Source organism: Peromyscus californicus, unplaced genomic scaffold (assembly GCF_007827085.1).
Source record: "Peromyscus californicus insignis strain IS unplaced genomic scaffold, ASM782708v3 Scaffold_4__1_contigs__length_199733344, whole genome shotgun sequence".
Lineage (NCBI taxonomy): Eukaryota > Metazoa > Chordata > Mammalia > Rodentia > Cricetidae > Peromyscus > Peromyscus californicus.
The window spans coordinates 137,299,681-137,325,693 of record NW_026294562.1 but is presented as its reverse complement, the minus strand read 5'-3'; the positions used below and the strand labels follow the sequence as shown (position 1 = coordinate 137,325,693).

At 52.4% G+C, this 26,013-nt stretch overlaps 2 protein-coding genes across 14 annotated transcripts in view; one reads left to right on the top strand and one right to left on the bottom strand.

The window, feature by feature from the left end:
* The window catches only part of Apba2 (amyloid beta precursor protein binding family A member 2), a 232,175-nt gene extending 212,950 nt beyond the window's left edge, over window positions 1–19,225 (top strand). For all 9 annotated transcript variants that reach the window (XM_052761566.1, XM_052761563.1, XM_052761559.1 and 6 more), the window contains 7 exons: window positions 721–807; window positions 3,874–4,059; window positions 7,741–7,920; window positions 8,941–9,153; window positions 10,261–10,380; window positions 14,848–14,988; window positions 17,834–19,225. In XM_052761566.1, the coding sequence (XP_052617526.1) occupies window positions 721–807; window positions 3,874–4,059; window positions 7,741–7,920; window positions 8,941–9,153; window positions 10,261–10,380; window positions 14,848–14,988; window positions 17,834–17,905 (999 nt within the window). In that variant the 3' untranslated portion in view covers window positions 17,906–19,225. The remainder of the gene's footprint in view (window positions 1–720; window positions 808–3,873; window positions 4,060–7,740; window positions 7,921–8,940; window positions 9,154–10,260; window positions 10,381–14,847; window positions 14,989–17,833) is intronic.
* Window positions 19,226–20,702: 1,477 nt separating this feature from the next.
* The window catches only part of Entrep2 (endosomal transmembrane epsin interactor 2), a 426,837-nt gene continuing 421,526 nt past the window's right edge, over window positions 20,703–26,013 (bottom strand). For 3 of the 5 annotated variants that reach the window (XM_052761568.1, XM_052761571.1, XM_052761569.1), the window contains 2 exons: window positions 23,887–24,035; window positions 20,703–22,781 (listed from right to left, as the gene is read on the bottom strand). In XM_052761568.1, the coding sequence (XP_052617528.1) occupies window positions 22,395–22,781; window positions 23,887–24,035 (536 nt within the window). In that variant the 3' untranslated portion in view covers window positions 20,703–22,394. Of the gene's footprint in view, window positions 24,036–26,013 lie in introns of all 5 variants that reach the window. The other 2 variants (XM_052761570.1, XM_052761572.1) reach the window with 2 other exon arrangements.

Genomic DNA, 26,013 nt, shown 5'->3' with positions numbered 1-26,013 from the left:
TTCACCCCAGTGGGCAAAGTAGGTTGGGGGGTGGTTCTTTCTCAGTGCCACTATCAGGGAATGAGGGTCCTCACAGGTGTGAAAAACAATCAGAAGCTGTCCTTCTTAGGGGCAGGCCTTGAGTAAGCTATTCAGCTTCAGAGCAGGGGGTTGAAACACAGCTCACAGACTGAGCTGCTTCCAGTGGGGGACACAAACGAGGTGCGACAACTTCTCCCTGTACCCGCATGGCACACTGTCAGGTGATGCCTGGCCCTGTCCTGCATCTCTCATTACGATCTTTGGAAGGGTGTCCACGTGATTATGAACATTTAAGTAAAAAGGAAGGGCTTGGGTCTGAACCGAACCTCTTTGAGAACGTTTTCCCCTTCCCCCATTTCCTAGAGTCTCCAACCTCAAGAATGTCGTTGGAGCGTGGTGACAGTCACCATCACGGCATCCAGGAGGAATTAGCCAAGGGACCCCGCTTGCTGCCAAGGGGGCCCAGTAAGACCCCAGACACCTGCTGTGGCAAGCGGCCTCTTCTCCCTGTGTTCTGTACCCTGAGAGCTCACACTCAAGAGGGGATTCCGCACCACGCATGCATGCAGGCTGCCAGCGGCTGCCCCATTTTGGATTACTGTTTTCTTCCATAGCACCTCAGGGCCACTATAGTCAAGTATGAGGCAGTGAACTGTGGTCAACTTCCGGGTGGTGACAACATCTGTTGTTCTTTCTTAGAATTCTGAGGGCGATGCTCAGACACTGACGGAAGTAGACCTCTTCATCTCCACCCAGAGGATCAAGGTTTTAAATGCTGACACGCAGGTGAGCACTTGACAGACTGTTGTCCAGAGTCATGATAGCCAACAGCTGAGCCTGGGGCCGCAGGAGAGCAGGCATCCAGCTGCAGAAAAGCTATCCCCAGGAGGATTGTGCTCTTATGCCCAGGTTCAAGGTACCTTTATTTCTTTGTCATTGTCGGGGAAGCAGGAAGGTGACACGCTAGACCCGGTGATTCTCAACCTTCCAATGCTGCGTGCGACCCATTAATGCAGTTCCTCATGTTGTGGTGACCCCCAACCAGAAAGTTATTTTCATTGTTAACTGTAATTTTGCTGCTGTTATGAAGGGTAATGTAAATAGTTTTAGAGCTAGGAGTTTGTCAAGGGGTTGCGACCCACAGGTTGAGAAGCCCTGCACTAGACCCTCTGTGCCCTTGATCCGTAGCACCCCTGAGTTCTTGGCAGAGGTTGACAGTCTTGCCCATATTGTTTGCAACATAGAAAATACACAGCAGTGGTTTATAATGACACCACGATCTCTACTGCTGACTCGTGTTGCTCTGTGAAAAGGTCCTCCCCGTCTTCCCTGCTCACTTTCCTGCTAGCCGCTGAGAACCTTGTTGTTCGTGGTGATATTTTGGTGCTCCCCCTCCAACGTTTGAACCCTTTCTTACTTTCTGGGACCCTAAGTATTTGGCAATAACTTTGCACTTTGCCGTCCTCAGGCCTGAGCCAGGCATCTTTCTCAGGGCCCCACAGCTTGTTTTAGTAGATAATGACACATATATAAATGTGGGCCCAGCTGCTGGCTATGCTCGCTGTTGCTGGCGGGTCATTGCCCCTGAGCCCTGACAGTTCACGGAGCTAGAGTGTATGTGCTGCAAAAGGCTGTGAGTTCATCATATCGAGACCCCTATTGGGATTGTAGCGCTCTCCTCCCCAGTCCATACACTGGACCCTGGTTCCCAGCATCAGAGTTTCTGTCATTTAGTTAACTTTTCATTTCCGTGGGGGAAAATGCCTGAGCCAATCAGCATCAAAGAAGAAAGGTTTGTTTGGCTCACTGTTTGGGCAGTGATAGTCTACAGCAGTTGTTCTCAACCTGTGGGCTGCGACCCCTGGGTGTCACATATTGAATATCCTGCATATTGAATATTTACATAACAATTCATAATAGTAGCAAAATCACAGTTCTGCAGACGCCATGAAATAATTTTATGGTTGGGGGTCGCCACAACATGAGGAATGGTATCAAAGGGTCACAGCGTTAGGAAGGTTGAGAACCACTGGTCTACAGCCTGCTGGTGCCACTGCTTACGCACTGGTGGTGAGGGAGCCATCGTAGTGGGAGCACACAGGGGAGGAAGTTGTTTATCTCCTGGTGACTTTCAGGAGAAGACAGAGGAAACGGTGGCCCGAGGTTCTAATAAGCCCCAGGATGTGCCGCCACTGACCTAGCTTTATTCCCCCAGGCCCAGCCTCCTGAAGGGTCTGCCGCTTCTCAGTAGCCCCACAGGTAGGGAGGGACCTTTGGGGACATCCCAGATGCAGCTGCAGCGGTCAGCAAAGGGAAGAGTATCTGGGCGAAGTGCAGAAGAATCCCTGCTGCATCTTCAGAGTCTGTCCCCAGGGACTCCTTAGCTCCCCAAGCAGTGAATGTCACTGCTAGTGTATCTGCCAGGGAGGTGTCTCAGCATCCAAGGTCCTGTCTGGGGGTTTGGTCACATAGGGACCCTCTTTCTGCCATGTAGCAAGACTGCAGAATTCCAGAAAGAGTGGAGGTGTCCCACGTAGGCTCTGCCGTCCACACAAACAGTTCAGGCAATGGGGGTCATGCTCAGCAGGTAGCATGGTGGCAGCTGCTCTTCCCGCGTGCCAGCGGAGGGTGGGCCTTGTAGACAAGCCTCTCTTGGGACCACCATTTAGCCTACTGAGGTGGTCATTTGTCTCCATCCCCTGTCCCTGGCTGAGGCCATCAATAGCTAGTGAGCTCATTCCAAGTCACCGTTTAGAATGAACTGGAGAGGAGGCGGCAGCGGGATGCTGGTTTGAATGGAAAATTGAAACACTGGCAGATGGCTGGAGGGTGGCAACAGGTGACAGAGTAGAAGCTGAAGCGGCCAGGCATGGCCAGGGAGAGAGAGGGCACTGCACTGGCAGCTTCTGTCTGAGGAGTCAGAGCTGGGGAATGGTTCAGGAGCTTTCGCTAGTGGCCGGTGTCTCAGATGCCAGTGTCTCAGTGCCGAAGACTCATCCCCCACCTTCCCTGTGCTGATTTCCCACCCCTGTGCTGTGGATGATGAGCCCCCTCACCACCTTGACAGAAAGTAGACCACTGCCTAGAGGTGCGTGCAATGCACACCACAAGAGAAAAAGAATCCATGCAGAAGGAAAGAGCTCCAGAGGTCAGAGCCTCAGAAACACCCCGTTTCCCTTTGTGACGGGAGAACAAAGGCACAAAAAACCAGCTGATTAGTTTCTCAGAGCCTTTGTGTGCAGCCTTGTTAGGAGACGGGGTCATGGGCAAGATGCCCAAGGAGATTCCTATCAAATGACAAAAGACATCAAGAGTAACGGACCTGGCCAGGGACCACTGTGGAGACTCACCGACCACAGGCAAGCTCGCTACTTCCTCTCCTGACTGTGACACACTCATCACTGACCTTGACACAGAGAAGCTGGGAGGGTATGGAGTCTGCCTGTGTGGAAGTGTACATGTTACTGGGGTGTGCTTCAGCACAAGGCGTGCTCTTCTCCAAGGCTGAATAGCCCCACCCCAGCATCACACAGGTCACTTTGTCCAGGACCATCATGAAACACTGTGTTAACTAGAGCTGTGGTCCTCAACAAGGGCCACGGCAACACCCCCCCACCCTTCCTCTAGGACATTTGGCAATGACCAGAGATATTTTTGGTTTTGGTATCCAGTGGGTAGAGGCCAGGGATGCTACTGCCATCCTCCAGTGTACAGGACAGCCCTGCCTTCTGTACTAGAATAATCTGGCCCCAAATGGTAGGAGGGCCAAGGTTGCAAAACTCCAGGTTAGATGGATTGTTAGTGGCGAATATTCTCGGTGCTTCCTGATGTGGCCTCTCCTCCTCCCGACAGGAAACCATGATGGACCATGCCTTGCGCACCATCTCCTACATTGCAGACATCGGGAACATCGTGGTTCTGATGGCCAGACGCCGCATGCCCCGGTCAGCCTCCCAGGACTGCATTGAGACCACGCCTGGGGCCCAGGAGGGGAAGAAGCAGTACAAGATGATTTGTCACGTGTTCGAGTCAGAGGACGTAAGTAAAGGCTAGGTGTGGGGTGCGGGGAGTTGGCCGCTCTCCCAACAGCCAGTGCGCCACTCGGCTCCAGAGTCCACCCGTGAGAGGAATCAGCACCTTTTCTCACACTTGCATCTGTGAATAAGCAGGTTTACTTCCCTTCATAGAACAGGTGCTTCCTGTAGTTGGAAGTTTCTCCGGTTCCGCCCGGCTCTGTGGTCCAGTGTTTCTCCAGTCCTGCAGCTGTTTATAAAATAATCGCTCAGAGGCTTATATTAATTACCAACTATATGGCCTGTGGCACGCTTCTTGCTAGCTAGCTCTTTCATCTTAAATTAACCCATTTCCATTTATCTATATATCGCCACGTGTTTAGGCTTTACCTGTGTCCCGTTACATGTTGTTCCTTGGACGGTGCTTTGGCGTCTCCCCCACTCTCCTTTCTCCTCTCATTATCTCTCTTGGATTTTCCCACCTGGTTCTATCATGCCCTGCCATAGGCCAATGCAGCTTTATTTACTAACCAGTGGGAACAGCATCTATTCACGGCGTACCGAGAGAGACCCCACTGCAGCTTCCAGATCTGTTAAATACATAACAACTATCCAACAAAAGAAATCATTCTGTAGAGACTCTCACTTTGAGAGTTCATCTTGGCCTAACTTCTCTGTGTTGTGAAAATGCACATACTTACATGCCAAGGATGCGCAGGAGGAGGTGTCTTCACCAAGGCTAGGGAAGCTCTGCTTTGCTGTGTCATTTTACCATGTAACAAGTTAAAATGTTTTTTTTTTTTTTTGAAGTTTTCAACACCATCCTTCAGAGATCCTAGGGTGGCAGAAGCCTGTACTCCTAGCTCCTCTGAAGCTTAGGCAGTGGGATCACATGTGTCAGTCAGAACTGCCTAAAAAACAAAAACAAACCCAGAGGTGACCTAGAGAGGGGGCGGGGCACCAGTGTCTTGATGAGGTCCTTGGCCTTCTAGGAAGGCTGAAGTTGGGCTGTTATCTTTTCTCTGTTGACCTTCTGTGAAGAGGCCATTCCAAGCTTTTGTCAGTGGCGACAATATTGTGGCAGCACCAATCTCCCAAGGCGCTGAGGCATGCTTGTTCACAGGAGGGCTCGCAAGCATTTGCTGAGTCCGTGTAGGGTCCCTATAGTTCGTGACTTGAAACACAGCATAGAATCGTTATCTGAAAACAAGGCTCAGACCCGTGTGTGAGGACTGTTATCTTTTTTCCTACGTCACCAATTGAAAGTGCTTTGAAAGCAATGGGAGTTTTCTAATAGAGGCCAGTATTTCTGTGCTGACCTGCTAGTGCACAGGTATACACTTTCCACCATTGCGTGGGGATCTGTGGCCAGATGGACAGGCATGTTAGTGTGCTTGGGAGTTTGGGGATGTCTCGGCCGGTGTGGTAGATGTTAAGTGATGAGTAGTGGGAGCAATAGACAGCAAACATTGGGGCTCGTGTGCAGACCATGGAGGAGCCAGGACTACGAGGGGGCCAGGCACAGGGGTTGAGGTAGGAGCTGCCTTGGTGACCATTAGCTGCCGTCCACTGGGCAGGAGACGGAGCTGGGAGCACAGTGAAGGAAGGACTCAAATAATACTTGAAGGAGTGAGAAAAAAAAAAAAAAACCTGCTCTGACAATGTCAGGCACGCCAGAGCAGCTGCTCAGAGAAAGGATGTGATGGTAAACCTGTCCGGGTGGGCTGCTGAGTCCTGGCTGCCCTTCTGTAAGGTAGAACTCAGGGCTCTGGGGCTAAGGCAAGGGTAGACGCTACCGTGGAGGATGACAGAGCCAGGAAGAGTAATGCTGGGCACGCGGCCTCCTCCTGACTTCTGTGGGACCTTGAGCCCACCTGTAGGAGGCTGCCAGGCACTGAGACCCTTGCACCTAGCCCTCAGGTCAGCTGGGGCCTTATAGCAGCCTATACCCACAGGCCTGGCTGTGAACTGGAGCAATCAGGAACCCCTGCCAGAAGGAAGGGCTGGAGTAGGGCCTCCGCTAGTGAGCCCTCTGAGTTGGCTCCTGTCCAGGCAGGAGGGAAACCAAGGCACAAGGGGAAGGGGGAGGTGGGGAGGCAGCAGGGGAGGTGGGGACAGCAAGGCAGGAGGTGGGGAAAGTGGGGGAACAGCAGGCAGTGCAACTCCGCGGGTCCGTGGATTGTTCTTGAAGAGCGCGATCATTTCAAGATGCGAGGCTGACTTAAGTCTCCCCGGCGTTCCCATGGGGTCGGAAGAAGGGGCATAATTTAGCAGGAAGAGTGGGTTGGAGGATGGGCGGTGCGTCTCAGAAGAACCTAGGACAGTGGGCAGTCTGGAGCTTTAGTGGTAAAGACGTCTGATGCCGTCAGTCCGCCCTTCCCAGGTGGAGACATAAGGGTTTGGTGGCGGGACCACTGAGATGTCAGTTAGATGGGGCAGTCCCTCCAATCTGTGACCGTTCTCCTTTGTGGGTCCCACAGACCCCACTTTGCTGATTTACCCTCAAGACCCGCATCTGCTCCTGCACCAGCTCCTTTCTTATCTGGGCCGGCAGCGCCACCTAGCGGTTTCTGGGCTGCCATATCCATCCACTGCTAATAGGCTGATGTGGGAACAAGAACATTGTGGTATCCTTCCTCTAAGCTGTTCAGGGTCCGATTTGGGCATGCAATTCAACCTAGAATCTGCATATTTAAAGCAAGGCCCCGCGTGCTGAGGCTATGATCCAGCCTAGCTTGATTTTTAGGTATGCTTATTCATTTGGAAGCACTTAAATCATGTTTTGTGCAGAGGGAGAAAAGAATTGAAGCCAGACCCCCTGTTCTCAGCTCATACTGAACCAAGGTTTTCGGGGTTACCCTGCAGAGGCCTCTCAGTGGCAGGTGTGGGGGAGGAGGTCCCTAGGGAGGACTTGGGCTGGGTGGAGCTCACACAGCAAGAGGGTGGGTGGGGGATGGGGGTGTTGGTTTTGCTATGCACTGAGATGTTCCCAAAAGTTCCATGCCTTCCTGCATGCACAGCTTGGAGGATGCGTGTGTGGTCCAGGAGATGGCCTCCTTAGAGCCTGCCTCCCAGTGTCCTGTTTGCACCAGAGGCAGGAAGACTGTCTGTCATCAGTGTCCAGGCTTCCATCGGTTTCTTTCTGGGGGCAGAGAAAGAAGTGACCTTCTCAATGACATGGAGTTTGCTCTGGGTCCCAGGTCCATGCCTCTTGTGGCCCTCAGCTTGGCACACCTTTCCAGACCAGAGCAATGCGGCACACACACCAGCCTCTACCTATTTGGGCTTTGTAGTTCTGGAGAGATAGAATAGACAGCTAACCGTGCAAGCATCACTCCAGGGGTTAGGGTAGGACCTGCACTCTAATTTTAGAATAAAATAGGTAAAATCAAAGTAAATTACAGTTCCTAATTAAAGTCATAGTTTGATATTTAGCAAATACTTCTACTTTGTCACTTTCTGTGATTTTTTACAAAAGCCTTGCTTCGTCCCAGCGTCTGGACATGAAGTAACACAGACAGCAGAGAGGTTCATCATGGTGGCCTGAGGTGGGATGTGAGTGGCAGACAGTTTTCATCAGCCTAGAGCCCAGAGTCATTCCCTTCATCTTTGAAGCCCAAACAAAGGCCCCTTCGAGGGCTCATAGGCACCTAGTGGAGCCTGTGTACCCATGCTTTGATCTAGCAGGTCTGCTCCCCTCCCACAGGCCCAGCTGATAGCCCAGTCTATTGGGCAGGCCTTCAGTGTGGCCTACCAGGAGTTCCTGAGGGCCAATGGCATCAACCCTGAAGACCTGAGCCAGAAGGAATACAGTGACATCATAAATACCCAGGAGATGTACAATGATGACCTCATCCACTTCTCCAACTCAGAGAACTGCAAGGAGGTGAGCCACATCAGCTGGGGTCCCCAGGAGGTGAGCCACATCAGCTGGGGCCCCCAAAGCTCATTCTCCTAGACCCTGCTCTCCGAGCTGAACTCCTTCAGAGATGGGCCAGGCAGTCTGGGTGTGGGGCTGTCTCAATGCCTCCTCAGCTCAGCTCACCAGGCAAGGATGGGATGAAGGCTTTGGGCCTCACACTCACCAGAGTGTCAGAATGTGTTTGCTGCCTTGGAGCTGTGCACGTAGGTGTGAGATGAGATGCTTGCAGCAGGGACAAAGATTCCACTCAGTCTTAATGGCCCTGAAAATGTGCCTTTTAATGTTACCACTCGGCTTAGCACTAGGAGATATTTCTGAAGAGCTCGCAGCAGGCATCTTTAAAATAGGGAGCTTGGGTGAGTTGGCAGGGAAGTTGTAAAATGGCTGATGGCCGAGGCCCTAGCTGATCTCAGAGGCCTTCCTTGGGGGGCTTGGGAATGAATGAGTCTACTCTTTGGGCATTAGTGAAGGAAGGATTTTGTGTGTTTGTTGGAGGAGTGAGTGAATGAATTATCTTGGATCCCTGTAGAGTGCATGCCCAATTATGGCTTCTTGAATGTATGGCAAATAGTTTTCTGAGAGAGACATCACTAAAACAAAGAATAGGACTTTCAAGAAGAAAGTAAAGGCTCGGCCATGGTATGGGCACTAGAGGGCATTCCTCTAGCCTCAGAGGGATTGGTGGGTGGGAGAGCTTCAGGGCTCAGGAGCCATGCTTGCATCCCGGGATCCCTGCTGAGTATGGCAAGAGAGGAACTCTGTTCTTCTCAATTCCCAGAATGCTCCTGGGTCCTGGATAGTGTGGGAAACTGGTACAGGGTGAGTCCAGAGGAAAGGTAGTTCTTTTAGCCCCAGACTTTTCCTAGCTGAGAGAAACTGGCCTTTGCCTAAGGGTAGGACAGAATCCATGGGACCAAGGCTAGTCTTGTCTATTCCTGGGCTTGGCCACAAGTGTGCCCTCCCACACTGCCCCTTCTCTTGCAGTTGCAGCTAGAGAAGCACAAGGGTGAGATTTTGGGTGTGGTGGTCGTGGAATCAGGCTGGGGCTCCATCCTGCCCACTGTGATCCTGGCGAATATGATGAATGGCGGCCCTGCAGCTCGTTCAGGGAAGCTGAGCATTGGGGACCAGATCATGTCCATCAATGGCACCAGCCTGGTGGGGCTGCCCCTTGCTACCTGCCAGGGCATCATCAAGGTGGGTATTCTCGGATCCTGTGCTGGGAGTCTCCTCAGCCCCACCCCACTTGACCCATGACCCTCACTTGACACTGAAGCCCAGAGAGACCCAGTGATGGGTCCACGACAGTCAGCTGGTCTCATGATTATCAGCACATACCTGCAGTCAGAGGAAAAACCTAGACTTCCCCAGCACAGAAAAAGGAAGGTGTTATCTCACTCCAGGCAAGGTGTTGAGGACCTATGTAAGTAGGGTGTTGACTCAGTCTGCTGTGCCTGGGGTATTCCCAGGTTAGCCCTGCAGGGAGCACTTCTGGAAGCTATCTCAGGCATGGCAGCCTGGAAGGTGGGTTGTCTTAAGTGGACAGGGTACTCGGAGGCTGGTGTTCTTTCTGATCACCTGACCTGTGAGTTTCTGCCTTTGGTGCTGAGGCAGAGGGAGCACAAGTAGGTGGGGGTCAGGTCTTCATATGGCCCAGTTCAACACTCAAACTGGTGGGTACTGGTTTTGTAGCAGCGCTGTAAGCCGTATCTCCCCCCCTCCCCCCGCCCACCCTTCATAATCATGGAACTAGGATGAACCTCTATCCTTTCAACATGAGGGATTTTTCCAAGACCAAAATGTGACATGAAGGGGCTTTGCGAGCCCACCTAGAGAAGCCTTTATCCAATGGGACAGATACATACAGGCCCAGCCTGGCTTTTGCGGGGCTACACGTCCTGGGAGCCCTGTATGGACGTCCATCTCTGGGTATGTTTAAATTGTAGCCATGAAAGGCCAAGCCACTCTAGCCCAGGATGCTGCGACAGACCTGTCCTCTCTAGACCTTCTGGCTTCTCTTGGCTCCTAGCTAGGCTGTCCTGATGCAGCTCCTGAGCCCCCAGCACCTGCTCAGGTTCTCAGTGAGCTGGCATGTTCCTCTTAAAGAGTCCATCTGTGGAGGGTGTTTGGTTAAATAGCCATGGCTTCACAGCCCTTCAGAAGAGCACATTCTTTTGTAAAAGCCCGGTGACAGCCCTTCCCATGCCCCCTGAGGGTGACCCTTGTATTCAGTCCCTCAGTTCCTCTTGCTGTGTCCCTGAGAAAGCTAGGAGCCAGATAGTGACTTGTCCCCATCCTCTGCAGGGCCTGAAGAACCAAACGCAGGTAAAGCTCAACATTGTCAGCTGTCCGCCAGTCACCACAGTCCTCATCAAGCGTCCAGACCTCAAGTACCAGTTGGGCTTCAGCGTGCAGAATGGAATCGTGAGTCTATCCCCACACTCCTTGCCCGGGCTACACATTCCATGTGTAGGGACTGGGCGCAGAAGGCTGGGGTGCCACTCTGTCTAGAGAGAGCTGAGCAGACCAGCTCGAGGGAGAGCATCCAGGCCCGACAGATCCGGATGGAGCATGCTGGCCAAGGCAGACAGGGAGAGCCAGTGTGTGGTCCTGGGATCCCTCAAACCCAGACCAGTGTTCCTTTGAGGATTATTTTCATCACGCGCTGACTTGTAAGAAGGCATGGCAAACCTTGTCAGCTGTTGTAGCCTGGACACACACAGCCAGTTGGTGGCATCACACTGTGCTCAACAAACACATCTTTCTTGGTTTCATTCCTTCACTTCCCCGTTTGCGTATCCATTCAGCAGACACATGTGAAACCCCTGTCCCTGTCAGGCGTTATGGCAGGCACTAAGAAGACAGGAGGCCTTCCTGGAGGAAGGGACGCTGGGCCAAGCATCTACCTGCTTCCCGAGCATAAGTTCTTCTCTTACCTTCTCTGACTTGTTTGGCCAGCGTGAACTCAGGCTCCTTGGTTTACGTCCTGCAAAGGTCCTGAAGAGCAAAGCTACTGCCACTAAATAAATACAGAAGGGGCCATTTCCCTGATTGCTTAAACCAGCTCAGAGTGCCACAGGGCGAGGAGGAGAGCGTTTGTTAGGAAGAGGAGGGATGAGGGGATCTCCAACGGCCCTGAAGAGAAACCACTAGGACAGCATTCTAGAAAGACAACTACCAACGAGAGAAATTGTCTTCACTGTGTCCTGTACGGCCACAGAGCCTGGGTAATGTCACAGGCCTGGAGTCCGTGTCCCTTTCTGTTTAGAACACACAGCAGGCCAGCAAGGCTGACTGGAGAGGACTTGAGCCTGTGGGGGCTGAATTAAGATGAGTGAGGAGAGAAGGGAGCCCCTGTAGTGAGCTGGGTAGGATATGAGGCCCTTCCTCAGAGGCCAGAGCAGAGGGCAAGGTGTGTGTGTGGGGGGGGGGCGGGGTGTGTGTGTGCTGGAGATCACCAACAGGTCTGCAACATCCTCCTCACAGAGGCCTGTAGGATGGAGGGCATCCTGTTGAGGGCAGTGAGGTGGGTGGTAGAAGTCTGGGGGTACAGAGCTCAGAAGTCTGGCTCTGAGGGATTTGGAGTTGATGGAACAAATGTATGATTTTAAGTACAAAATTGTTAGTCTCCAAAGGTCATGGGGCATGCAGGAGGGGTTTTTTTCTGAAGTGGGGTCAGACCTTGCTCAGGATCTGAATTAGTGGTGATGATGAGGACCCAGATAAGTGAGTCTGTGAAGCCCTGGGTTGTCCATGAGACATCCAAGTCCTACCTGCCACTGAATCCCCATTGTCCCTCTGATCTCAGTTTTCCTGGCTAAGAAAGGAGCCACACTTCATAAAGGCCCTGCTTAGGCTGTGAGAGGGTCTTGGGGTGTCTGTGGAGGGCATGTATAGATTTGGGGACACCTGGGACTGGTACAGGAGGACTGATGTGTTTGTATCTAGGACTTAGGATTTCAATAGCCTGTAAGGTCCTAGGTACTTGCTTCTGCCCCCACCAGTGGCCAGCGGCCAGTCTCTCCTGCTAAGCCTACAGGGAGCCTCAGCCCCCCTCTGCTATGCTCGGTGACTGAGTTTCCCCTGAGCATCCTGGAGAAGCTTGCCCACCTCAGAGCTGGGTTTGCATAAGTACTTTCTCCATTTTCAGCCTCATCGCACCCCAAGCACAACACATTAATTTGCAGAGAGGCCCCAGATGACCCAATTAAGGCTGTTTCCACTTGGATCCTCCTTTCTCTTCCCACACTATCTCCCAAGGACTCAAGAAGTCTCCAGCTTGGAGACTCCCTAAAGTGCATCCTGGGCAGTTAGAGCATGCAGTGGGAGCCTCATTTTGGAAGGCCAACAGCACCAAGTACCTGACAGCTCCCTCCAATGCCTCTTGCACCCCTTTGCTGCCCCCATAATCCCAGTGTCTTGTACTCCACAGCCTGAGTCCCCCTCCCCGCAGACACCTTACTAAGGCACAAGCCTCACTCTCTTCCCTCTTTCCCCTCTTTGTCCTCTTTCTCTAATTTCCAAAAGTCAGTGGCCACAAGGAGTGTAATCAAAATAGCATCTTCAGAAGTGTGAAGTGCGCCCTGTCTTCAGGCCACCCCAATCACCTTGCTCAGGGTATTCAAATAACCTGTTGCTTTCATCACACAATATCCTAACTCACTTTGGGGAAAGACTCAAATCAAAGCTCCATGCTTGCGTATAGCAGGTAGGCAGTCTGGCAAGGTGAGCCCTGTGGGGCAGAGCTGGCCCCAGCTCCCTGGGCAGTGGTGACCTGAGGCCCAGGCTGCCCCTCCTGCTTTGACACCTCTGCTGGATCTTCATCAGCCAGAGTGCCTGGGCATGGCAGTCGGGCTCACAGTCCTGGTAGCCCGACACAGGCAGTGTCCCTGGACTGAGACATCATTCTTTCATATCCCAGTCAGGAAGGGAAGGATCCTGAGTGCTGAAAGGGTCAGACTGTGGGTGTCGACATCAGACTCCCCACTCACCCTGCTATGGGAAGACCCGTGGTGTTTGGAAACAAGCAAAACCACAAAAGAAATGGCCATCTGAGGCATGGGGCTGCCAGAGCCAGCTTGTGTCAGAGGCATTAAGCTTCTTGGGTCATGTGGGCAATGAGAGAGGTGAGGGTGGGCTGTGGAGGTGGCCAAGAAGGGGTTGGAAGAGGAGACCCCACACCTAGTGCTCTGATGCAAGGTGAGCCATTATTGAACACTACACACATTTCTGAGTGGGGCTGGGAGCTCAGCTCAGGGTCCCAAGGAGAGTCTCTAATAAGGCAAGACTTCCAGTAAATGAAGAACACAGCCACAGTTTCCTGCTGCCCACCCCCCACATACACCCATGTCTCCCATAGGCAACTGACCTTTGATCTTTTAGGGTGCTTGACCCCGAGTCATGTAGTCTGAGGACCCGTAAAGTGTCATAAAACCATGAGACATTAGCTGGACTTGTGAGTGTTCTCAGACCGAGGAAGGACTGTCCACTGAAGCTTTCATATGACACTTGGGCCCTAGGGCACCGGGGCTAGCCTGCCTGGGCTCCCTAACTTGCCAGGCTAATATTGCTGCATCTGGACCAGTCTTCCTGTCTTCACACCCAGCCAATGAGGTGTGACCCTGGCTGGCGGTGCTGGAACAGCAATGGGGAGATGGGTTCTCTAGAGAAATAGAACTGATTATCTATATTCATATAAATGATCCTATATACAATCAGTTCTGTTTGTATATATAAATACGTAATCTAATAAGTACTAATATGTATGCATGTATTAGAGTGGCTTACAGGCTATGGTCTGACTATTCCAACAATGGCTACTCTCAATGGAAAGTCTAAGAATCCAGTAGTGGTTCAGTCCATGAGGCTGATACCTCAGTTGGTCTCCAGTCTATGCCAGAATCCCGAAATCATGAAGAAGTAGGCTCTGATGCTAGAGAAGGAATGGACTTGCCAGGGAGAGCCAGGGCAGGCAGGAAAGAGCAAGCTTTCTTCCTCCATGTCCTTATATAGGCTGCCAGCCGAAGGAATGCCTCGGGTTTAAAGGTGGATCTTCCCACCTCAAAAGATCCAGATTTAGGGTGGGTCTTCCCACTTCAAATGATTCAATCAAAAATCCCTTGCGGGTGTACCCAGCCACTTAGGTTTTAGTTCATTCCAGGTATAGTAGTCAAGTTGACACCCAAGAATAGCCAGGACAGGACAGGTGTGAGCACTGCCCCAGCATGGCTGGGTGGATAGTAGGTGCTCCTGGAAGCTCACTCGTGCAGGCCAGGTGTCTGAGGTGGGGTGATTGAGAGAGACCCCTAGGTCTGAGTGCAGCTGCTCTCTGATGGCTCCTCCTCCAGGCTGCCCCCCTTTTGCCTGGCTAATTAACGCCATGCTTCCTAGGACGCAGCTGGAGGGAGGTGGGGGCCTTCCTTCCCTGTGCATGACCGACATCTTCCTCTCCTCTCCATGGCTTCTCTGGATGCCATTTTTCTCATGCCTTGGTTTTTAATAGGTTTTGTGAGTGAGTGGATACAGTGTCACTTTCCCAAACTCCATTTGTTCCTGGAGTTATCACTTCACTCTCTGGGGTGGGAAAGGGAGGGACTGACTGTCTTCCTCAGAAAGAATACCAGGGTGTGGCTGATGGAGAGATGCTCACTGTAGGCAGCAGCAGGAAGAAGCTTCCTGCTCTACCAAGGCAGTCTGACACCCACACAGTGGTGCTGCCTCTTCTCTTGCAAACTGCACCCTAACTCACAGATGTCCTTGCTCATGAGTCAAAGAGTGAAATGTCGGGTTCCTCTCTGCTAGAGTAGTTCCTCTTCCCGAATCTTTGGGACATGGTGGAACATCTACAGGGTGTGGTGGGAATGTGTGTGCTGACTTCACCTGTCCCCATAGATCTGCAGCCTCATGAGAGGGGGTATTGCAGAGCGAGGTGGTGTCCGTGTCGGCCACCGTATCATCGAGATCAACGGACAGAGTGTGGTAGCCACAGCCCATGAGAAGATAGTCCAGGCTCTGTCTAACTCCGTGGGAGAGGTAAGATTGCTAACCTGCACCCAAAATCCATCATGTTCATGATGGAGTCCAGGATGTCTGGGCTCCTGTTTTCTCTACTTAACAGCTAACCCTGTGGTCCATATGATGTGCTTGGAAAAAGCCACTGGTCCCTCTGAGGAGAAGGGGCCCTTTTCAGGACAGCCTGAGCCCGTGAGTCCTTGGACTCACCTCCATAGGCTGACTCATGCCCCACTTTAACGTATGTGACCCAACTTCCCTCCAGCGGCCACTGGATGTCAGCTGAGAAGCAGCCTGTGTCCTCACCTCACAGTGTCCATAAATAGAATGAGCACAGTGTGAGGTAGTGCTCTCCGGACTCCGGTATCTCAGGGCAGAGGTCACTGGGCAGAGTCACGAGGCACAGCTCCCAGCACCGTTTCTGAACAGAATCCTGCAAACCTAGCCCCCTAGGCCAGGCGGCTCTGGTCACCTCATAGCTTTTGTGCCATTGCTGCCTGTCTGTGCCCAGGTCAGGCTGCTTTTCCTCTCCTGTTTCACTCGTTTGTAACCGTCCCCAAGTTCAGCTCTTCTTGGGTCATCTCCATGGTAGCAAGAGAATGGCCAAGAGGGTACCAGGGGAGGGGTTACAGCTGCTCTCAAGGAGTTCATAGGTGAGCATCACAGTGCATGGTGTGGAGCAGGCCAGATGGGGTGATGCCACAGTACAGAGAAAGGGGACTTACCCAGTGTGTGTGTGTGTGTGTGTGTGTGTGTGTGTGTGTGTGTGTGTGTGTGTGTGTGTGCGCGCGCGTGTGCGTGCATGTGCATGAGAGAGGTGTCATGAGCATGTGTAGTGGGGAGGAGTTGAGGTGAGGGTATGGGTGTATGGATGTTAGTGTTTATAGGAGGTTTGGGTAAGAGTGTTTTGTATGGCTGTATATGACTAGGTCTGTGAGAACAGGTATGAGTGTGGGTGCTAGTGAGTATAAGGATGTCGGTACAAATGCATGTGAGTTTGTGGTGTGAGAGTGTGTTTTGATGTGTTCATGGATGTGTATGGGAATGTGTTAAAAGTGAGGTGTTTGTGTTAGTATTTACGCAATGAGTGATTGAATCTGTGAGTTTGTGGGAAAGGTGTGTGCTTGTGACCTGTGCATGTAGAGGCAGATGACAGATGAAGTATGACCATAGGTTTGTATGAGTGTGGGTGTTAGTGTGGGTGTGGATGCATGTGAATTTGTGGGTGAGGCTGTGTTTGTGATGTGTGCATAAATGTAGGAGAATGGGTGTGCATGAATGCAGGGGTGTGTGTGTGTGTGTGTATGAATGCATTTGTGAATTTTGGGGGTAAGCATGTGCTTACGATGTGTACATCTGAATATGAGAATGGGTGCAGGTGAGTCCAAATATGCATGAGTATGGGGGAGTGGGTGTGAGTGTGTGAGTGGCAGGGTAGTCACAGTGAGTGGGACCAAGGTCTCTGGGAAAGTGTGGGTGCTAGCACAGAGGGTGAGCACTGAGCAGGAGAAGTGTGGGGAGAGTTGGGTGCCAGCTGATGTTTGGTTGGATTCTAAGGTCCCTGCAGGTTCAGGCCGTCTGCCAAACTCCCTCTGGTGGCCACCTTGTGACCATGCAGGTAAAAGATGGTCAGGGCTCCCGTTTGCCGTGGGCAGGGAAGGGTGTGAGTTGCCTCTTCCTCAGAGTGTCCTGGTTAATGTCCCTCAGATCACCTCTCTTGGAGCCACATTGACAAAGTCAGCCTCTTGTGAAATACCACGGCCAGGGAAGAGGCACATTCCCTGGGCAGTAATGATGGCTGGCTCTCAAGGAGAAGACAGGAAGGGGCCATTGGCTACTTCTTACTAATGGCTTCCAAGAAAAGAAAATCTAATTTTCCTAAGTAGACATTCAGAAAGGACGGCCCTCATGGGAGCACTCAGCCTCACACCTAAGGAAATCAATCCTGTGGGGGAGTGGGCCTGGGACCCCAAGAAGTGATTCTACTTCCTCAGGCTTGAGAATAATGGATATCTAAGAAGGTAGCAAAGCAGGTGGAGGATGGCAGACTCTCCAGCCTGTGGGTCGGGGCTGTGCCCTCCCAGCTGGGAGATTAAAATGTCTGCTGCGTTTTCCACCAACCCCAAGCACATGTGGAGTCACAAGCGAATGAGCCCACATTCATTGTGGGTGGGGTAGGAAAAGGCTGTCCTGGGCTGCGGAGGAGCTTAAACATGAACGCAGCAACCATCTGCAGATATTCACCTGTATGAGCCGGGCAGAGTAGAGCCAGGGCTTGCTTGCCTGGGGCAGAACGGACTGGAGGCAGCTGAGACCCTGGCAGGCTCTGCCTGAGCACAGTATAACCCAAGCCCGGGAGTGTGGCCCTGTTGAGAGGAAAATGAGAAAATGAAGCTCGCCTGCTCTCTGCGTTCAGGGGCTCAGTGTCTTCCTCCATCCCACCGCCCCGGAAGCAAACCCATGGTTAGCCTATGGAGATCCAGCAAGGGCAAGTGGGCTGTTAAGAGCCATCTGTTACTTGATCCTCACAGGATGGAGTCGTGGAACAGCTTGCCCTCCCTTTTGGCCTTTTCCTAGCCCCAGAACTCATGTCATCCAGTGTCAGTCACAGAAGCACAGCATGCTCCTAGCAGCTCTGGGGTGGGGTGCCTGCCTCCAGTGGGCAGACAGTAGTCGCCCTAATGTTTCATTCTTCTGGTGTCGACTTGGGAGGAAAAGAGTGCTGCCCAGTGGATGACACCCTGGAGAGGAAGGGACCCACCTACCTCAGCCCGGTCCCTCCGAGAGCCTCTCTGGGACTGGGCCTCTGCTGTTCATTTTCACTTGAGAAGTGGCGGGCAGCTCAGCCTTCCTTCTCTGTTTACAGATTCACATGAAGACCATGCCTGCGGCCATGTTCAGACTCCTCACAGGCCAGGAGACCCCTCTGTACATCTAGGTACACCCAGCCTCGCCATGGAGCAGGGACACCAGGCAGACCCACCTGGGCCCAGAGGAGCCAGAAGCCAGGACAAAGCCCTGACCCCTGACCCCACAGCCCAACCAAGAACTCTGGCTCCCCTGGAGGGTGTGTCCTCGTCACCTAGTTTTCTTGTTTGGTTTTTTTAGTTTTGTTTTGGAGTTTTGCCACAAAAAGAAAAAGGAAAAAAAAAAAAAGGTATGTCTTTACCAAGCGAGAGTCGAAGGACAGTCCTTTGTAAAACTCACCAATCCTCTGCCACATTCTCATTGCGGCTGATGAAGGGTGCTCACAGGTAGTTCTGTGTGGTGTGCTGTGTTTTTCCTCCCTGAGGCTATGGAATGTGAATGTGGTGCCTGCCCCGCGTGCGCGGCTGTGAAGGGAACCCTCTGCGATACAGCTGCAGCCATCTCTGCCCTTGGGCTGGGACTCCTGGGGTCCAGCGGGGTCCTAAAAGGGCTTGCTTGCTGGCGTTGGCCTCCATCTACACAGGAGCAGGGACAACCTGGCTCCCAGGATGAGACTTGTGCCGAGTGTGGGAACCTGTGATTGATTGTAAGTATTTACGCAGCGAGGGGATACTCCCGAGTTAAATAAAAAAAAAACGATGGTCACGATGTCACAACTCCATATTTATTTAGCGAATATGACTGTTTGGACTTTGACCTTGGCAAGCCATTCTTCAGACGTCTGGGTTTTCCGACGCCCTGTGACCACAGCTGCTTCTCCTGTCCTCGCCTGTCCTGAGTCCCCTGAGACCCTGTGGATTTCCCTGGGCATCCTCACTTTGACTTCTCCACCACAGGGCTCCCTATTTTAGGGGGCAACATCCTGCCAGGAACAAAGGCAGAAGCATGGGAGACGTCCCTGTTTTTTTAAAAAAAAAAAATCTACGCACACGTAGCCACACACACACTGTCCCCGACAAAGCAAGCCCACACCAGAAAACCCCACCTCTACCCTTCCTGAAGGGACCAGTGAGAGTGCAAATTACTTGTCAAGTGAGGTGCTTGGCCATCCCGTGCAGAGCAGTGTTAGTGTGTGTGGAGCAAGGAGCCCAGTGGCCGGCTCGGCGCATTAGCGATCAATGTAAACTGACATCATTTTGTCTGGCAGTCTCTTTTTTTTTTTTTTGGCTCAGGCCTTGAAGAATACACTGTGACTTAAGAAGCCTTATCACACAGTAACTAAAGCTTTAGGATTACTGTACTCGAGGAGTGACCTGTGTGTTGCATGCAGCTAACCCTAGGAAGACTTCCTGCATATCGCTAATAAACCTGAAGTCATGACAGAAAAGCACTCTTGTGTACCTCGTTTGTCAGCTGAGCAGGCCCCGGGGGCCTCTCATCTCCACAGTTTGGACAGTGGCTCTGTGAGTCTGCCTTGTGGTAGCGTCACCCCGCTCCGGTCTGGAAAGCTTAGCAGCTCTCACACGGGAAGTAGAGGGCAGCGGCTAACATCACTAGGTGTCCCTGATGGTGTCAGGGCACCAGGTCAGTTTCAGGGTCCCTAGTCACCTGCTGCATGGACGAGACATGGCTGTGGACTGTTGAGGACTAAATAAGGGGGCGGTGGAGACAGGGTGCTCCAGACCTGTTACCTCAGGAGAAGGGCGCGTACGCGGGGATGTGAAAGGAAGTTGGCCCACACTCTGACATTTCTCCCGACCTGTGTAATATTAACACCTGTGCCCTTCTGCACCTTGGTCAGTGGCCACAGGCCTGCTGCTACCTGACGTGAGTGGGGAATGGGGTGAACTTGGGGCTTTTCCTCAGGAGGTTGGGGTGGGAGACCTTGGCGAGCCAGATTCTCCTGTCTGACCTGCCATAGCAGGGCATGCCCTGCTGTCGTGAGCCGTTGGTCAGGTGCTGTCATTGCTCATGGTTCTGCGGGAACCACCTGAGGGGCCTGAGCCATGTGCTCCCTTCACTTCTGGCGGTCAGAGGCAGGTGAGGAACAGCCTTTCCCCGGGCACTCTGGCTCCAAACACTGCAGTGGGAAACGTCATCAGAAATGCAGCACAAAGGTCTCTGGGTCTGTCTCCTCACTCCCCAAAGACAGAAGAACTGAGGACAATGTGTCCCTGTGCCAAGATTCATAGACTGCTATCTAGATGGCATGCCTTCTTGCAGAATGAAAAGAACAGTCCCTGGGGTGAAAGCTAGAGAACAGAGGAGCTGGTACCTGCTGCCCTCGCAGTGGAATGCCCCCATGCGTCCTGGACAAGCATGTGTCCAGCTCCAGACAGAAGATGCAGTTAGAGATGATATGAGGGCATGGTGGGTGTGGTGTGTGCATGTGTTTTCACCTGTGTGCAGGCACGTGACTGTCTGTGCACATGCGGAGTATCGTCCACTGTCACACCTTATCTTTTGAGAGTCTGTTACAGAGCCTGGAGATTGCTTGGCTGGACGGCAGGCGGACTCCTGGATCTGCCTGTCTGCACATCCCAGCACTGGGGCTACAGTATGCACCTCCCTTCCATCTAAGAATCCAAATTCAGGGCCTCACGATTGCCCAATGAGCTCCTTACCCACCAAGCCATCTCCCAGCCCCTGTACTCATAGTTCAGGACCTTAAATGGGAGACTTTGGAATTCAGGTACCCTTGAATGTCAAGTCCACAGAGGGGCAGCTGTGGTTTGGACTGTAGGTATAGGGGACTGCCTTTTCACCTCAGCCCCTGGCACTGAGTTTTTGGTGGGCAGCCATGGTGGCCTCTTGCTCCCCCAAATCCAGTCCCTCCAGGACCCTCTCCGTCCCAGTTAGACCTCAGCGACCAGAAATACTTTTTATTAAAACACTGATCATTATTAAAACACCTTGAGGTACATTAAATAAATACAACCTTTCAAGTTGTACAAACAACTCTCTGGTGGCCTGAAAACAATTTCCTATAAATTCTGCTTCAGCAGCATCTGTGAGCTGCTAGAGCAGAAGGGGGAAAGAATATCCGAAGTGAGCTTTCCATTCCAGGGTTGACTGCAAGCATTTCATTTGGTTATGGCCTCCCTGAGAAGGAGACCTTTGTCCTTGTGATGGAGACTCCTGCCCCTTGCCTTCCCCAAAGTAGAGTTGGTACCCACAGTGGGTTCGCATCAGCATCTTCCTGCCTCCAGGCAGACATGAGAAGGATGTCCTAGAAGATGCTGGCCTTTTTTTGGGGGGGTGGCCGAGACCTGGTCAGCCTGGAGTGAGAGCATCCCCTCCCAAATGATCACTGGTGAGCCCAGTTCAGATATCAGGGAAAAAAAAAAAAAAAAGCACGGGCAAAGCTTCCAAGGTGGAAGGATGTGCAAGCAATGTGGAGGATGGCGGTTTTGGCTTCAGGGAACCCACATATTGCCTGGGGTTCCCAGTACTAGGTCACCACTGAGGCAGAGCCGAGGGACCCAGAAGAGACAAGTCAAATTGCAAGAATGCCATCTAGCGGCTATATCCAATACCTCTGACTTCCTGGAAACCTGGACCCTGGGCATTTCTAGTGCTCATGTGGGCCATCTGGGGCCCTGTGAAGGTGAATGGGGATTGATCTGTCATCTAACAGCCTTGCTCTGGGAGCCAGGAGTTCTCATCCACCCAGGAGCATGAAGTCCTGTGGTTTCTTTATCCTTAAGATAAAGCCATCTCATAACCTAGCCAGGATGGTTTATACATACCCCTTTCTTGAGACTGTCTGGGACTCAGGGCTTCCAGGTGGTGGTGGTAGCCTGCAGCTGGGGGAGGTGCAGGTTGAGGCAAGAGTGCCACGTGACAGACGAGGGCCTGCTGCAAAAAAGGCAGCATGAAGGCCACAGAGTCCCGCACTGTGTCCAGAAACTGTTCACCCTGGCTACACTATGAAAATACCCTAGAGCTTGGGTCAGTTGGGATGGGGCGGGTCCTGGCCTCTCTTGGATCTCAGCTTGTTCTGAAGTCCACAGGTGTTTACACTGCTGCATGGGTCCTCCAATCACGAGACACCTGCAGCTGCCTCGCTTCATCTCTGAGGCGATGAAAACGTCACACACCCAAGCCCAGGCTATGGAGGTTTTTCAAGCTGATAGGCTCAGGGGAGGCCATTCTACCTGGAAGAGATTTGACAAAGTCCTCACTTGAGAAAAATTAGAGGATTTTATAGTCTGAATAAAGTGCTCAAAAACTCATCTCTATTACGTCTCCTGTGGAAAAGGCAAGGTTGCCATCAAATGCCTGATTTATATTTTTCAGCTCCCTAACCTCAGGAAGGCAACAGCTATGGCAACGGTAAAGTCACCAGAGCATGGATAGCTGACCACCACCACTGGGTGTTTCCCAAGCCATGTGGGCTGAAGCCCCACAGCTTCCAAACACATGAAGGGCCTCAGCATATTGGCTACAGGGAATTGGGGGGCTGGAACAGGGGAGTAGAGGCCGAAGGACAGGCCATGGCAGGCAGAATAGAGGAAAGAGCTGCATAAGCCTGCCAGCTGGACACTGAACAATAGTGGTCACACTCCAGTCCACCCGGGCACTTCCCATAGACTCAGGGCTTCTGTGCCACTGATACTGAGGCCCATAGGCTCGTTGGGGTACAGTGATCTCACGTGCTTGTAGCTGCTGCTCTGGATGAACCAGATATGGGCGTTTCCACTTTTTGCAGGAAGTTCTTGCAGACAGGTTGCTCCGGCCCCGTTGCTGAGAAGTGGTTGCTGTTGATCTTGCCAGAAAATGACGTCTGAACAGCCAAGAAAGCCTGGGGTGGCCATTTTGCCCAAAGCCACCCTGGTTGTGCCCACGCAGGTCTTGCTTTGCTTCGGCACATTCGCTACTGGCATTCTCCCAGAAATAAGTGGCTGACCATCTGTATCCTTCAACACAGGTGTGCCTGCCGCCACCTGAGTCGAGGAGGGACAACTCTGGGTCATGAAAGGCATGCCTTAGCCAAAGATGCACACATAACAGAGACAAGGGCTTCTTAGCTCAGACTCTGGCCTTCCCAGCCCAATTGGGTGACATCACATCCAAGGGAAAGCCCTCCAGGGGATGGGGAGAGGAGCATATTGTTAAGAAATAATTATTTGCTGTGGTTAAAAGGATGGGAGGCCATGGGGAGGAGACCAGGAAAGGAGGTGGGTTTAGCAGCCCACAGACAGAGGCCTAGTGGGGGGCCCCAGGATACAAGGAGGCAGGCATTTCAAACCTTTATGACACCTACTTGTTTTCTAAGGGTGCCTAGGAAGAGTTTTCATTGTAGTTTCATATGCATGATAGCCCGGTGGGCAAAAGGGCGGGCCCAGGCTGTGCTAACATTGCCTATTTCCTTTGAAAGGAAATAATAGGTCTGGATTTTATAAAGGTTTCATTGCAGAGTGACACCGGCCACATGGCAAATGGCTCCGCTGCTGCTGCCGCCGCCACCCTCCACTCAAGTAACACTGATCTAAGCTGGGCCCAGTTGTGTTAAAGGTTGTCTTGGAACAGATGCAATGTCCTTACGTTCCACAAGTGTCACCTGTCCCTGGATAGGTATTCCTGTCACATTCTTCAGTTCAAGGTGCTATACCCCTGAAGCAACCAGAGCTTGCTAAGGGCAGGAGAGAAATATCTCTGAGTTAGTGGGACAGGGGACAAACAGTCCCCAGGAAGACAACTGATGGGAGAATGAGTAACAGTTCCCTGCCCGGGCCACCAGAGAGCCTCGCCGGGGTATTTCTGCTTGTTCTCTGCCCAGCAGGCCAAAGGCCTCTCTCTATCAAGCACAGTGGTGTCATGCAGGACTGGATCTTGCAGGCACTGGGCCCATCAGTGTCCACATCCAGGTCTATAGCTGCTTCATAGCTGGTCCAGGACGCCAGCACCAAAGATGGCCTCTTCCACCCTGGGCTCCTCCGAGGGGACTGCTGAGCGGATGGTGCCCACCACGTGTCGCACCTCCGAGGGGAGGGTGCAGTGTGAGTGTTCCAAAAACTTAGCCACCAAAACCCTGGTGTCTGTGTAGACCTTGCTCTCCACTAAGGAGTGCGGCCGCTCTTTGGAGACGGTCTGTACGGTCTCTGGCTTGGTCCCTTGGTCCGTTTTCCAGGTGTCTGGGTTGCCAGCAGATGAGAGCTGGTGCTGACAGGCAGCCATGGCTGGGCGCAATGTCGAGACTAAAAATCGAAGTGAAAGAGGAAATTTGAAAACAACCGTGAACCAAACCAAACCAAAGTTCTAGGGGAGAAAAAAAGGAACAAAAGCGTGCTGCCAGTTTTATTTCAGAGAAGGCACCCCAGTGTGACCCAGCTTCCTGGATCACTTTATTTCCTGTCAGCCTGGGGTGAAGTTGGTGTTAACCTCTCAGGATTGAGGTGAGGGGTGAAGTGAGGGGTGGGCCCAAGAGAAGGGCTTGTGGGGGGTTCCTGAGCTCTCCTCAGCCTCCTCCAGCTCCGTGGCCTCTGTCCTCTGTGGTCTGATGACTTGTTGGGGGCAGAGTAGGAACATCTAGAGACAGTCTGATTTAAGACTAGAGCTGGCAGAAAGGCAGTGAATTTCCTCCCCCATGTCATGTGTAGGCAGCAGCCTCTCCCCAGGGTCTTCCCCCAGTGTCCTCTAGGCTGGGCCTGGAGGAATGACTCTGGCTTCCATCAGATGTCACAAATATCACTCTACCTCAGAATTAGGACAAACACTGCGTAAATGGGACCTCCAAGAACTGGGCATCTTTGGGTCGGGAGATGTGGTCCACCGTCCAAGGATCATATTGAGAATCAGCTTGCTTAACATGTCACCCAAAATAGACACATTCTGGGTGGTCTGTTCTAGGGTCCTGGGGATAGTAGCAGGCAAGCTTAGTAATTAAATACAAGATGATGCATAAACCTCTTAGGCAGGGCCAATGACCCCCTTAGCAGAACTGGCAAAGCCAGGGGGCAATGGCCCCAGTCTTCGCACTTTGGGACTGAGACAGGAGTTTGAGGTCAGTCTGGGCTACTTCATGAGATGCTGTCTCAAAACAAAATGAAATGTAAGTACATAAGTTAAGCATATGTATGCTGTGAGTTACAGGCTCTGATATAATGACCTTGAGTCAGGAACTCACATTCTAGGTCGAGAGCTAGAGCAGCTGAATGCAGAGGCAGCAAAGGACCACTAGTCATGACCCTCCCCGCTACGGTAGGTGGATGTCAAAGTGTTTGAGGAGTGCCTCACTTCTCTCCAGAGCAGCCCAGGACAGTCCTATCCCAGGCTCCTGGCTGTACCTCAACCAGAAGAACATTCAGTCCCCACAGGAAGGGGCGGCGGGGGGGGGGGGGGCGGGGGTCTGGTAAAATTCACCAGCTGCCTAGGGCTAGGCAGATGTGTAGCTAAAAGGAAGCCTTTTGTAGTTCTCCAGGTCTGGGTCCCACAGGAGCCCAGCAGGTGCCTGGGGACAGCCTCCAATCCTGAGGCTCTCCAGGGACGCAGAAGGCACATGCCTTCCACATGTGGGGCAATGGCAGTCTCCTCTGGCCAAGAGGAGGCTGAGGCAGCGGGCTGCTGTGTGGACCTTGGGTAGGAAAGGCAGCCACCTCTCCCTTGCCCCATCCTTGTGGCTGTTTGTCATAGACCATGAATTCCACCGAGAGGGACAGGCCAAAGAAAGCTATCAGAAGGCCAGAGAAGGGACCCGATCCCCTCCAACCATATGTGAGCCTCTCTCAAAGCTCCATGAGGGCAAGTGGACACAGAAGCCCACATGCTGCCCTTGGGGGTGGAAGGAAGGGAAGCCGTATGGTGTCAAGTAAAGGAGCAAAGACAGCATTCCAGGTTTGGATTGAACTTTCTCCATGGGAGGTGCAAGGGGTGGGGGAATGTGGCACCCCAAATCTACAGGTGCAAAATCTGATGTTTCTACCAGGAAGGTGCTCCCAGGTAGCTGGCTTCTGTCACTCTTTTGGTTCCTTCCAAAGACTGCTCTCCCTTGGCATGGCCAGACTCTAGGCTGCTTGGTGTTCAGCCACACAAGGCCACTGAAGTGAGGCTGGTGTGGGTACCCCTACACCCGCCCTCTGTAGAGTTCTTTCAAATCCAATCAGACAAAAGTTCCCACGGTGCTGCAGAGTCAAAGACCACCAGCCAGTCCTTACTGGCAGAAATTATTCCCCTATA